Raw genomic sequence first — 12,223 nt, 5'->3', positions numbered from 1 at the left:
TTTTGATGACAAGTATTTTCGGACGGACGGAGGGAATGCAAAATGACGTACAGTGGGAAAAATATAATGTGCATTTATTTTATATATTAGCAAAAGAAATACTCAATTGAGGGTCTCGTGGGAGCTTTGGAATGAGTGCAATTCGAGGGTCTCATTCCGGCATGAGGTGATGACGTCACTTGTCATGCTTGTCTTGTGGGAGCTTTGGAACGAGTGCAATTTGAGGGTCTTCAATGATATCCATAACGAGGCGAAAAATTGGATTTCGGCCAGGATGAGACACATGGGTGATATTATGCCAAGAGAGTAGTTTTTGTATTGGCCTTCGAGATATTGACTTTGTTAAAATATTTTTTAGTTAAATGAATGTGGCCAGACTAATCAATTCGATCCTATGTTCCTACTATCAGTTTCGACTAATCAATTTATTCGATCCTGGTGTTAGTACAAAAGTACCTGGAAGAGCTAGCGATCGTGCACCCAACATGTTGATGTCGTGCGAACCAACCTATTGTTGGATGGTTAAGTAGACAGTGGTATTTCCAGCCCATCAGGGTTCAAGTTCTGGTGCTTGCATTTATCCAGGATTTATTTCAGAATTTTCGGCGATGTGTGTTCAGTGGGAGGAGATGTTTCCGTCGACTACGAGACGTCTATGGTGACTTTGTAAAAATGTCAAGATGATATGCCGGCTCAGTCTCTCGAAGATACTAATATGGATAGGATGCGCGTGCCTGTTCATAGAATGAGTGTATGCGCATATGAGCACTTGTGTGTGTACTATGTTAAAAAAAACAATCCGATATCGTTAAGTATTGGAATTTAGGCCGGCCGGGGCCCGGGGAGATGGTGGGGGTTAGACCTGGCCATCCTCCGGGCCGGGCCTGACCAAGCCCGAGCCCAGCCTGGCCCGGCCATCGGGCCTAATTTTTAGGCCCGAGCCCGGCCCATCACAACAAAAAACACATCGGGCCTCGAGCCGGGCCTTTTCAATAATGGCATAAACAGCGGGCCCAGGCCCGGCCCGACCTAGTCTTCGGGCTCAAAACCTAGGCCCGGGCCCGGCCTGGGAGCAGCGTCAGGCCAGGTCGGGCCGGGCGGCCCATGGCCAGGACTAGTGGGGGTCGAATTAAGGCGTCGGTCTCTAGCTCAATTTGGTTGCCTGATTGGCCGGGAGAGTAGATGCATGGGCAATTTTACTCTTGTGCAGGATGCGCTGCCACTGGATGTTTGTGGGCTCCCGTTGTTTCTAGCGTCAGAAAAAGGAGAATCTCCTTTCCACAATGTGGTGGAGGACTAGAGGGATATAGCAGCAGGTAGCTGAGCTACTTAACACCAATAGCCAATAGGGGTCAAAACGAATCCTGCATGCCAATCCATGAAGGAAGGAACCGTACCACAGATGAGGCAAGTCGATCAATTATCGGTGGTAGCTAGATGAACCACCTACCCAACAAAACATGCATGACGAACTAGTCTAGCATCAAGCAAGTACACGAAAGAATACACACACCTGTAGACTGTAGTCCTTCCAAGCCAGCTACTGTACTAGCTCGACTACTGGCCCAGCAGTTCGTACATTCCCGGGATTCTCTGGCGCTCTGCATGCCAGAAACAGAGGGACCGTTCGATCCATCAATCACGAACGTACGCACAGCAACAAGTACCCGAAGCACTGTGCCGAATTCGATTATTAGTCTTCCATAGGACCATACACAGAGCCAAAAGACGTGGCTAGCGATGCTACAGCTCCCGTCACATCGGCACAACGCATGGGCGTCGCTTGACAGGTTTGTTTCATTGGCCGCCGGTGGAAATATGTCCCGGAAAATGCCAGCACGGGCGGGCGGGTTGCCCGCAATAATCTACACACACACCTACCCAACCGTGGATTAGTCGTCGCTGTTGCATCATGGTCCCGTGATCCCCAGCATACGAGACAGTATAATATCTTTTGATCCCTATTGCTACGTGTGTGTTGTGTGTGTACCATCGGTAATTTCACCCGCGCAGGGTATTTTGTACTACTTCCGTTTCAAATATTTAAAGTTTTATTAGGTTTGTCTTAAGTCAAACTTCCTTAAATTTGGCCGAGTTAATAGAAAAAGTTACTAAGCTAGATCCACAACATCAAATATATATGGTACGAAAATATACTATATGATGACGAATCCAATAAAAGTGATTTGGTGATGTGGGGAGAGGGAGTCTGATGAACGGAGACCGGAGAGCGCGACGACTACAATTCAACCAAGGAAGAGGAGTGGCGGCGGCGATATAGTTTGGGGACAAGAATCACTCAACTCACCCTGAGTCCTATAATCCGCTACTCGCCCATGAGGGCCTTAATTAGGCAGTCTTGAACATGACCCTAAACCGTGCCCCCCTATACAGTTTACTGGGGCAAGGAAAAAAGCATGCTACTACTGAGCCTACCTCTAAAGTAGGGAGGTACCCGAAAAAATAACTCCAAGCCTCTTCTTTCAAAGGTGAAAGGAAGGCCACTTTTCATTTATTTCATGCGCTCAAAGACTTTTCATCCTCCCACCCCGCATAAGCCATCGTCCCTCCGCCATGCTGACGCAAGCATTGTTGAAATCACCCTCGTGTCCTTGCCACCGCGCCTTGCACCTCTGCCGCCCTACGCATCTCCTCTCCACCTCCTCGTGTCCCCTCTCGCATTTGGATGCTTCGTTGGAAACCCTAAAAAGGGACATGCCACACGCCCAATCGTCAGCTCTACTATCTAGCCCTCCTCCGGGTAGTCATGTTCCGCTCCCCATAGGTCGTCCGCCACGTCGACGCCCCCTCATGTATTTGTTTGTAGGACGTCGGAGACCTCCTCCACTTAGGGCAGAGGGCAATCCAACTACAACGCTACTCATCGATGAGCTTCTCCAACCTGCCTCCACCGAGATCCTATCGCCAAGGCGTCGCACAACCGAGGTGAGTCCCGCCTCCCCCCTCTTGTCTTACGAGCACGAAAAGGATGTTTTCTATTCTGAACAAATGTAGGTCTTCTTATGTTGGACCGTGAAATTGAATTATTTTGTAGGATGGATAAATGTGGGTCAATTTTGTATTTTAAGCTATGAATAAATATGTATACAAATATGAAATTGGTGGAGAACATGTATACAAATATTTACGGGCTAAAAATAGGGCATGTTGCTAGAGTTGGAGGAATTTTTTAGATTAGGTATTGGGGTTAGCCCCAAAAGGATTTCTAGGGGCTACTACTAGAGATGTTATTAACTGCACTTAATACTTAATAGTGTGGTCGGACTCAAGCAGCCATCAATAGTACTTCCTCCGTAAAAAAAAATAAGATCACTTAGATTACTATTTTAGTGATCTAAACGTTCTTATATTTCCTTACAGAAGGAGTATTAGCAACATTGAGGAGGAGAAGAGAACACCCATCCGTGGTAACCTATGTAACACCAATGATGGCTTAAAATTAGGTCCATTGGTACGCATAAATGTTAAGCCAACACCAGTGATATTTTAGGGTTAGAATTGAACTATAAAGTCATCGGTGACTGTTCATTGGCTTTCCATCATCCCTCGGTACTACAAGTGACAAGTGGTTAAAGACCAGCCAATGTTCATAACAAATCAAAGATTGGATGGCTACGGGAGCAATGGTACTCATACCCCATCAGGGCCTCTTTGATTCGTAGGATTTTGAAAACATAGGAATAGGAAAAAGTGTAGGGTTGGAGTGGTATGCCCATTTGAATCCTATAGAATTAGCAATGATTGTTTGATGCCACGGAAAAAACAAAGAAATTGTAAAAAGAGGTTCGAGTGGATGTTAAATTTCCTATGAAATGTAGTACAGAAGATTCCATAGGAAAAATTCCTATGGGATCCAATCCTATGAATCAAAGGACCAACATAGGAAAAAATCCTAAGGATTTCAATTCCTCCAGAAATCCTATAAAATTCCTTTGAATCAAAGAAACCCTCAAAGTTCAAATTCTAAATTTAACGCTTAGATATTTTATTAGTCTGGACTATTTTTATAGTGGACGCGCACGTGGTGACTTAATTAATCTTGAGGCTCCACAACTTTAATCTACCCTTTCGTAAACACTGAGTGAGTGTGTGGGGGGTGGTGGTGCAACACATGTTTAACAAGCCAACGCATGTGTTGGCTTCCACGGCTGCAGGTTTAGCTCATGATGAACACCGTGAAAGGTTCACAAGCCACCCTGATGATGTAATCAGTGTGTTGACAGGCGATCTGGCCGTGTCGTAATGGAATACAAGTATTTCATTTCCAAAAAAAAGAAAAAAAAGATATTAGACAGATCAACCGTAAATACTGGTGCTGTCACTGGCTCCGTGAGGTGCCTGTTGTAGTAGCAGGCACCGCGTTGAATTGCTTGCAGTCGCTGAACGATGAGCCGTGCGGATCCGGCAACTCGACCTGCCGGCGGTGGTAGATGAACCTAACATGATTGATGAGCTAGCTAGGCACGACAGTTAGTAAGTACACGAATGCAATTATTATGAACTAACGATGCGTGGTACTTGATTCTAGGACCAGCTATATCCTAGCGGCGGTAGTGCATTTTATTCGCCAAAAAAAAGGTAGTACATTTGCAAGATTCTCTTCAAATTAACTAACCAGTGAATGAATGCAGAATGGCTAAAAACTGAACAAGCTAGCAAATAACTTAGTATAAAAAATATTTATGTGGTTAAAAATGTGTTACTACCTCTGTCTCGGTGTATAAGTTATTTACGTAGTTCTGGGTCGACAATTTAACTATCTAAATATATATTATATGTGACAAAAAATATATATTTAAAAACTACATTCATGTAGAAATCTAGTGATATATTTCTCATGACGAATAACATATATTTAATTACTCAAATCGATGACCTAGAACTACGTGAATGACTTATACTCCCTCCATTCCACAATGTAGTGCTTCCTCTATCCCCGTGCTTCAATTTTGACCGTAAATTTAACTACCAAGACCGATTGCGGCGGGAGCAAAAATTATATCAGTGAATTCGTATTCGATATTCGAAATAAGTTTTCAATTATATAATTTTTTCGCAGTTGGTCTCGTTGGTTAAATTTATGGTCCAAGTTGAACCTCGGGAAGCGCGGGCGCACTATATTTTGGAATGGAGGGAGTACAACAAGACGAAGGGAGTAGCAAAATTTAAAAAAAATCATATAATTTAAAAAGTGCTCACATGTTTAAAAAAATATTACTTTAATTTAAAAAGCATGCAAGCTTTTACAAATTTGCTTATGTCAATTTAAAAACAATTCACGTATGTAAGAAAAGTGTTCACATATTTTGAAAAATTGTGCACATCTTTTAAGAAATATTCATGTAACTAAATAAATACCTATTCTAAAAGGATGTTTTGTGTTTACAAAAAACACAGGCATACTACATTCAAAAAGAATTTCCGCGGATTGGTTCCGATATATTTACATGTAAACATAAAAATGAAAGTGGTAAACCAGGAAACATAAAAAGAAAAACAGAATGAAACAAAAAAAGAAAAAAGAAAACCCCCCAAAAAAAAAGTAGAAACAAAGAGCCAAAAATAAAAGAAAACTGCCGAAGCGCCCCTGCGGCTGGTCTTCTTAGGGTTGAGAGATGAGCATTTTTCTGGCTAGCATGTAATGGAATAAGTAGATACAGTATATATTTTAATTATAGAGCATTTTACAGGTATGGCAACAAATACTCTATAGTCTATCTCTCCATCCCCACAGGGAGTATATATGTAGAATTAAACAACTCTATAAGTAACAAACGATTGCAAAATCCATCAACCAATTGATGGATCAAACTTGTTTTTCCGCTCGAATGCAGGCGCCCGGCACGGTCCACTTGGCCCGGTGCCTCTCCCATGGCGGCATCCTGGTATAGTTCCTCCAATCATTCAACACGCCCTTCAAGTCCCTGATCTTGTTCCCAATCCCCACGCAGCAGTTCGCGTGCATGGTGACGATCTTCCCCAAATCCTTCCCGTAGCTGCAGAACCCGCCGACGTAGGCCGGGTTCAGGTATTGCACCCGGAGCCCGAGCTCCGCCACCATCTGCTTCTTCATCATGTTGAACACCGGCTGCTCGTTGGCGCCGGGGTACTTGCCCCTACCACCGTGCCATAGCTTCGTCATGGCGATGGTCCGCGCGTTGGGCTTCACGTGGAAGAAGCCCGTGTTGGGGAAGTTGCCCAGGTTGTCGGGGTCGCCGAAGTAGACGTCGCTGGACACGGTCATGTCGGCGTACGCCGTGACGTGCTTGAACGGGTCACGCAGCCACACGATGTCGACGTCGGTGAAGAGGAAGCCGTAGCCGAGCTCCAGGATGCGGCGCTGCAGCTTCAGCTTGCTCCACACCAGCTCCAGGTAGTCCTTGGAGAGGAAGTACTTGTGGGCGGCGAAGTCGATGTTGATCCCCGGGATGGTGTAGTGGTAGCAGTGCTGGTGCACGGCGAGGCACCGCGCGTGGGCGCCGGGGTCCATGGCCACGACCAGCACGTGTGGGAGGAGGCGCGCCGTGCCGTCGCCGATGCGGAAGCTCTCCAGGAACAGGTCCAGCAGGGAGCCCGGCGCCGCCCAGGCCTGGTTCACGCACGTGATGATCACCGTACGGTCATCCGTCGCCGCCTGCGCCACCGCCGCCGCCAGCCCCCGGAACTCCGCCGGCTCCTCCTTGTCTCCCTGACACATGGCATGCATATAGTATGATCCATCAGCATTTTTTTAGTACTCCACGCAGAAGAAAATTAAAGCATTTTTTTGAGTACTATTTTAGGCACCTGTTATTGGTCAAATTTTCCGCTATTAATTCTACAAGGAATTAAAAAGATCTGTAACTGACAACAGCATTGACGGACTCGTGACAAGATATATCAACAAAGAATCTTGGTTGTTTAATTCAGTGGCCATTCGTGGCAACGCGTGAGTGGCTGGTCAATTATTTTGTAACTGCTACTGCAAGGAAGTAGTATTGCCGTTGAACCGAAGCCCCCTAAATTTGCTCATGGGCAAAAAGCAGATTAACTTGTACAAAACTCGATCGCAAACTGACCTTTTCTTCATGCCGATGCGTGCTGGGAAGATGACTTAGAGCAGCAGCAGCAGTGGAGGTAGAACTGGGCTTTGTGATTGTCGTGGCGTTCGCCGGACGACGGCGATGATCGTCGTCTCGGGCAGCACTACCGGCGATGGACGGCGACGGATGATGAAGAACGGCACGCGCTGCCGTCCCGTTGCGGCGGTGGTGCTGGTCGTCGGATGATGATCTCAAGCCGGAGAAGTGGGCCGGCGTCCTGGCGCGGCTGAGGCCCGCGGCCGGCGCCCGGTACTGGACGATCATGACGACGGTGAGCGCGGCGGCGGCGCCGAGGACGAAGGAGGCCACCTGCCGCGCCGTGGCCTCCGCGACGACCACCTTCCCCATATCGATCGCCGGCTGGCTAACTGATCGAGTAGCACCAGCGAAGTAGACTGATCATGTACTCAGCCCATGTATATGCATGAATAATGAGTGATGAATGAGTATATGATATGCAGATATGGTGATGGGATTAGCTTAGCAGGGTCAGGGAGGAGGGACTAAATGGAATGTATGAGAGGTGCTGCGGGCCGTTTAATAGACGGCTCCGGCCATCCCGGCGGTCCCTTGGGCTTGGGAAACCGACGGCGACGCGGTAGCCGCTGCCACCGTAAAATCGGCTCGAGTCGTTGCCTCTGCTGGGCTGCTCGGCAAGATTTCTTCTATTCAATCACTACTACTACTACTAACATGAATTTCTTTAAAAAAAAACTACTAACATAGTAACATGCACCTCAATTTGGCACCATATACTTATATCACACGGGAATAATTAAATTTTAAGAAACAAGGCTAACTTGTCCATATGTACGTACTCCAGTATTAGAAATGAGGAAAAATATAATAGCAATGGAATCATCATAATGTAATGTAATGTAGTATGCCCGATAGTATATAGCAGAGTTCAGGTTGGCCTTTTGTGTGTACTGGACTCGTGGGTCGTGGCATGGATGGAATGTGCACGAGAGTCTGTGCCGGCCGGACCGGGCCGGGGCAGCGCGTGAGCGTCGGGCGCACGCACATGGTGACATGCGTGGGCGACGGATCGACGATTGACCCCTCGGCATCGACCGAGGCGAGCGAGAGTGAGACTAATTCAATGGAGTGCACTGCAATTAGGGTGGCCAACTTTTGGTTGCTAGCGTGCGTGAAGGCGACGTATGTTATGTTGTATCTTAATCGGCTAGGCACGGCGGGCGGGATCGGGCGCCAGGTGTGCGCCCGGATTAGCTGTGAGGTCTCCGTTGCACGCACTGTTCTATCTTCTACCTCCCCACCCTTCTGCCCTGCCCTGCCCTCCGCTCTAGCTGCTCCATTAATTCGCCCCACACGTAGTATAGACGCATACGTCCCGATCAATTCCTTCTCCGCGATTAACCCGGCTGGCACGTTCAGTTCGTCAACAAAAAACGTTAATCTTTTTGAGATTTATTTATATTGAACGTTACCACTATACATACATGTGTGATTTTACCTCAGAAAGTATGTGTCTGTGAGTAATGGAGCTAATAAGTATGTATGGACTTGTGAAGGAGCTCAAAACTCCTAATTTCATTGGCTGAAAATTGTTGTCGTGTGGTAAAACGGTGAGTCCGACGTGCGCACACTTTCTTGTACAAAAGGAGCAGCACCAAAACCAAAGCGACTAGCTTGTGACACAAGGCGTTGAGGTCGGCCGAGGCAGCCAGGCAGCCAGCCAGCCAGTGTGCCCAGAACAAGGCCGTTATCAAGGGACGGGACCGAAAGCTAGTGCCTTGATGTTCTTCTTTCTTTGTTGAAGCTGACATGCATATAGTATGCATACCCTACGTACAGACAGACATACATATATACATGCCCGTGCGACGCATGGTGGAAAAGAACCATGTCGGCAGGGCACACTCAGGTTGCAACATCAGAAAAACCTCCCTCCAACAAGCGATACCTCATGTATTGAGGATCTTTTGCCTCTCGACTATAATTCTCTAAATATGAAATAAAACTTTTTTTTCTCCTCGCAAGAAAAAAAGTGACACACCCAGCTAGCCACGTTGGATTAAGCAACCCTGATGGAGGATCAAGAGCGAGCGCCACATACATATGTACCAACTGCTGCTGCATCATGTGCAACATATAGATCAAAGATCAAACTAATCTTTTTCTCTGTAGGTAACTACATCCACTTTGCGTATATATATTCTCGGCCTTTTTCTGCGCTGCGTTGGACTTGTCAGCTGTCTGTGATGCGTTGTGCCGATGGCGACATGCACTGTGCGTTGGTGGCCACGTCCCAGCGACGGACGGACGGAGGCTTCAGAGCTCAGTCGGTCCACATACAGATAGAAGCTTCCTATCCTACCTGTGCTAACTGACCGAGTGCAGTGCTTTACGCCTAGGCTGTTCATACAGTACTGAATGAATGCATGCATGCATGGTTAACTTGCAGAGAATCTTCTTCGTGAACGTACTTCTGATAGGCCCACGACGTGCATCATTAGTTCATAAATGAATTCATGTGCATACTACTGTCCTAAGCTAGCCAGCTCATCCATCTACAGTTTTTTTTAACACAGTACATAAGCAAGCGCTTATATATATGCGTATACACTCACACATATAAACACACACACGCACACCCTATCCCTATGAACACCTTCGAGAGATTGAGCCGGTATATCATCTTGAGATTTTACGAAGTCATGTAGGCGTCTCATAGTCGACGGGAACGTCTTCTTCCACTGAACGCGCATCGCAGGAAATCCTGAAATAAATCCAGGTTAAATGCGAGTACCAGGATTTAAACCCTGATGAGCTGGGGTATCATTGTTCACCTAATCATTGAACCACAGGTTGGTTCGCTTTCGCAAGTTATAGTTGATGCTCGTATATAAACCTACCTTTTGTTAGCTGATATCTCTTTCCTTTGCAGTGAGAGGACGTGAATGGTTTTGCTAGAGCATCTATAGCAGGATGCCGCGCTGCCCCGACCTCTCGGCTCCTCGGACGTCTAGGTACGCCGAACGCCGTCCTCCACCGCGGGTTCAATCTGCTACGGAATGGGTATCCGGGCTCCGGCTGGTCCTCGTGCATGGCGCGGATGAGCACACCCGAATCTGAGGCACGGGCAGCTAGCCCGTCGTGAGTAGCAGCAGTTGTGGGAGAGGACGGCAGCGAGGGAGGCGTCGGCAACATGTCGGGCACGCATGAACGCGTCGATGGGCGATCCCGAGGCTGGACTCATCGCGTCGATCCTCCACTACTCCCTCGTGACGGCGGAGATGGATGCGCGGCTGCTCCGCCGCTAAAATGCCAAGGCACTTCGGCTGACCATCGAGTTGTCGGAGCGTGAGGCATCCAAGGGAAGGACGGCCAAGGCGGAGGCGGCCCAAGATGGAGGGAGTAGGAACGCCTGCTCCAGAGACTATTGGGCCAAAGGTGCTCCGACGACGTACTCCGACCTGACGGACAGCTCTAGCTCCGACAACGATGCACCGCTGCACGACGACACGTACTCGGAGGTGCAAAGCAGCACGGGCGATCGCAAGGGGAAGGGGGCGGCGAGGAAATGGTGATTTCATCCGTTCTTATTTGTTTATCTATGTTTCATTTTTGTTTCCAATCGTTTGTAGTATGAATTTGCACTGTCCGTCAATAAACTTTGATACTTTTGTCCGGCGATGAACTACCCCCACCCCCACGCTGAAATGACCGACGATGCATACGCACGCCGCAACAGTGGTGACAAGATATTGTTATGCTCAGGATCACGGGACCATGCAGTTCGTAACAGCGACGACTAATCCACGGTTCGGTTGGGTGTATGTGTTGGCATTTTGCGTGACATGTTCCCACCGTCGGCCAATCAAACAAAGCTGTCAAGCGATGCCCCATGCCTTGTGCCGATTTGACCCGCGTCTTGGCTTAATTTGCGTGTGGAAGCTCGGCATGCAGCATGGGGGTGGGGGTACTAACTGAATGCGCCACAGTGCTTTGGCTACGTTCATGATTGATCGGTCCCTCTGCTTCTGGGTCTGCAGAGACTCCAGCATGGGAACTAATGTAGTGCTGGGCTAGTCTAGCAGCTGCCCTGGAAGTAACAGTGTGTGTACCTCATTCGCTTGCTAGCTCATATTAGCTCATCTACCACCGATTTTGTTGCCTGATCTGTGGTACGGTTCCTTCCCCGATTGGACTGTGGCAGCTACTTACCTGCTAAAGATATCGTAAGTGGTTCAGCACTTCAGCTACCTGCTAACGAGATCCTGAATACACTAGTTTTTTGTTCTGAGGCTAGAAACTTACATGCATGCATGCTCACTTAACCTGAATGACAGAGAGAATGAAATCGCTCATGTGTCATTAGAACAACCTGATCATGGCGTATTTACGTGAGAAGATCTGTGGCTCAACCGCCACGATCAATTCCCTCGGCCTAGCTAAACTCCAACTCTTAACAACATCAGCTTGTTGTTAGGTGCACGATCGCTAGCTCTTCCACGTACGATATGCTAGTACAAGTACTTGGTTGGTTAGTCAGTATCGTCACTGTACTTAATCAATTGTTTACATCGATCGACCTGTTGTGACGTGCCCAAATCAGTCCCCCGCGACGGCGACGTGTCCACGAGTTTCTCAGTTGCTGAAAACCACCTACTCCAGAATTTGGAGCCCAGGAATTTCCAGGTACTAGCACAGTGAGGAAATTAACTGATCGATAATTAATCAATCTTGCCATGCATGCGTGCCCCTATTTATTCTCGTGATATCGCGTTCACGAAAGAGTGGCGTACCATGGACATATACATGCTTGTTCATTATCAAATGAGATGAGTACGGCAGCTCTAGGTCCGGTATGGTGAGCTTTCATCCCTTCTCTGGATAGTGATAACGGAAACAACTGGTGAGTGATGACTGCCTGACTGTGACTGGTGATGATCCATAATCACGGGACGAAGAGATGTACGTTCGCACAGATGCCTGCCCGCTACCTGGGTGGGTGGCAACCAATTCAATCCAAACTGAATACCACTACTATCCATTTTGGTTTCTGATTTCTTCTTCTCTTCGGATTTGCATAGCGATCCATATTTAAAGATGCTCAAAGCTCCCCCAAAAAGCAGTGCCCAAAGCTGTGCGGC

General features: G+C 47.5%; 1 protein-coding gene across 1 annotated transcript; it reads right to left on the bottom strand.

Annotated features, from left to right (window-relative positions):
* Positions 1-5,660: 5,660 nt before the first annotated feature.
* LOC125553155 (uncharacterized protein At4g15970) lies at positions 5,661-7,630 on the bottom strand. The gene is made up of 2 exons (XM_048716938.2): positions 7,080-7,630; positions 5,661-6,709 (listed from the first exon to the last, which is right to left on the bottom strand). Exons 1-2 carry the CDS (start codon positions 7,449-7,451, stop codon positions 5,828-5,830), a joined length of 1,254 nt encoding a protein of 417 aa, XP_048572895.2. The 5' UTR covers positions 7,452-7,630; the 3' UTR covers positions 5,661-5,827.
* Positions 7,631-12,223: the final 4,593 nt, after the last annotated feature.

Source organism: Triticum urartu, chromosome 4A (assembly GCF_056163025.1).
Source record: "Triticum urartu cultivar PI428250 chromosome 4A, HENAU_Tu73, whole genome shotgun sequence".
Lineage (NCBI taxonomy): Eukaryota > Viridiplantae > Streptophyta > Magnoliopsida > Poales > Poaceae > Triticum > Triticum urartu.
Note: the sequence above shows the minus strand (reverse complement) of the source record. Positions and strands in the feature narration are given on the sequence as shown.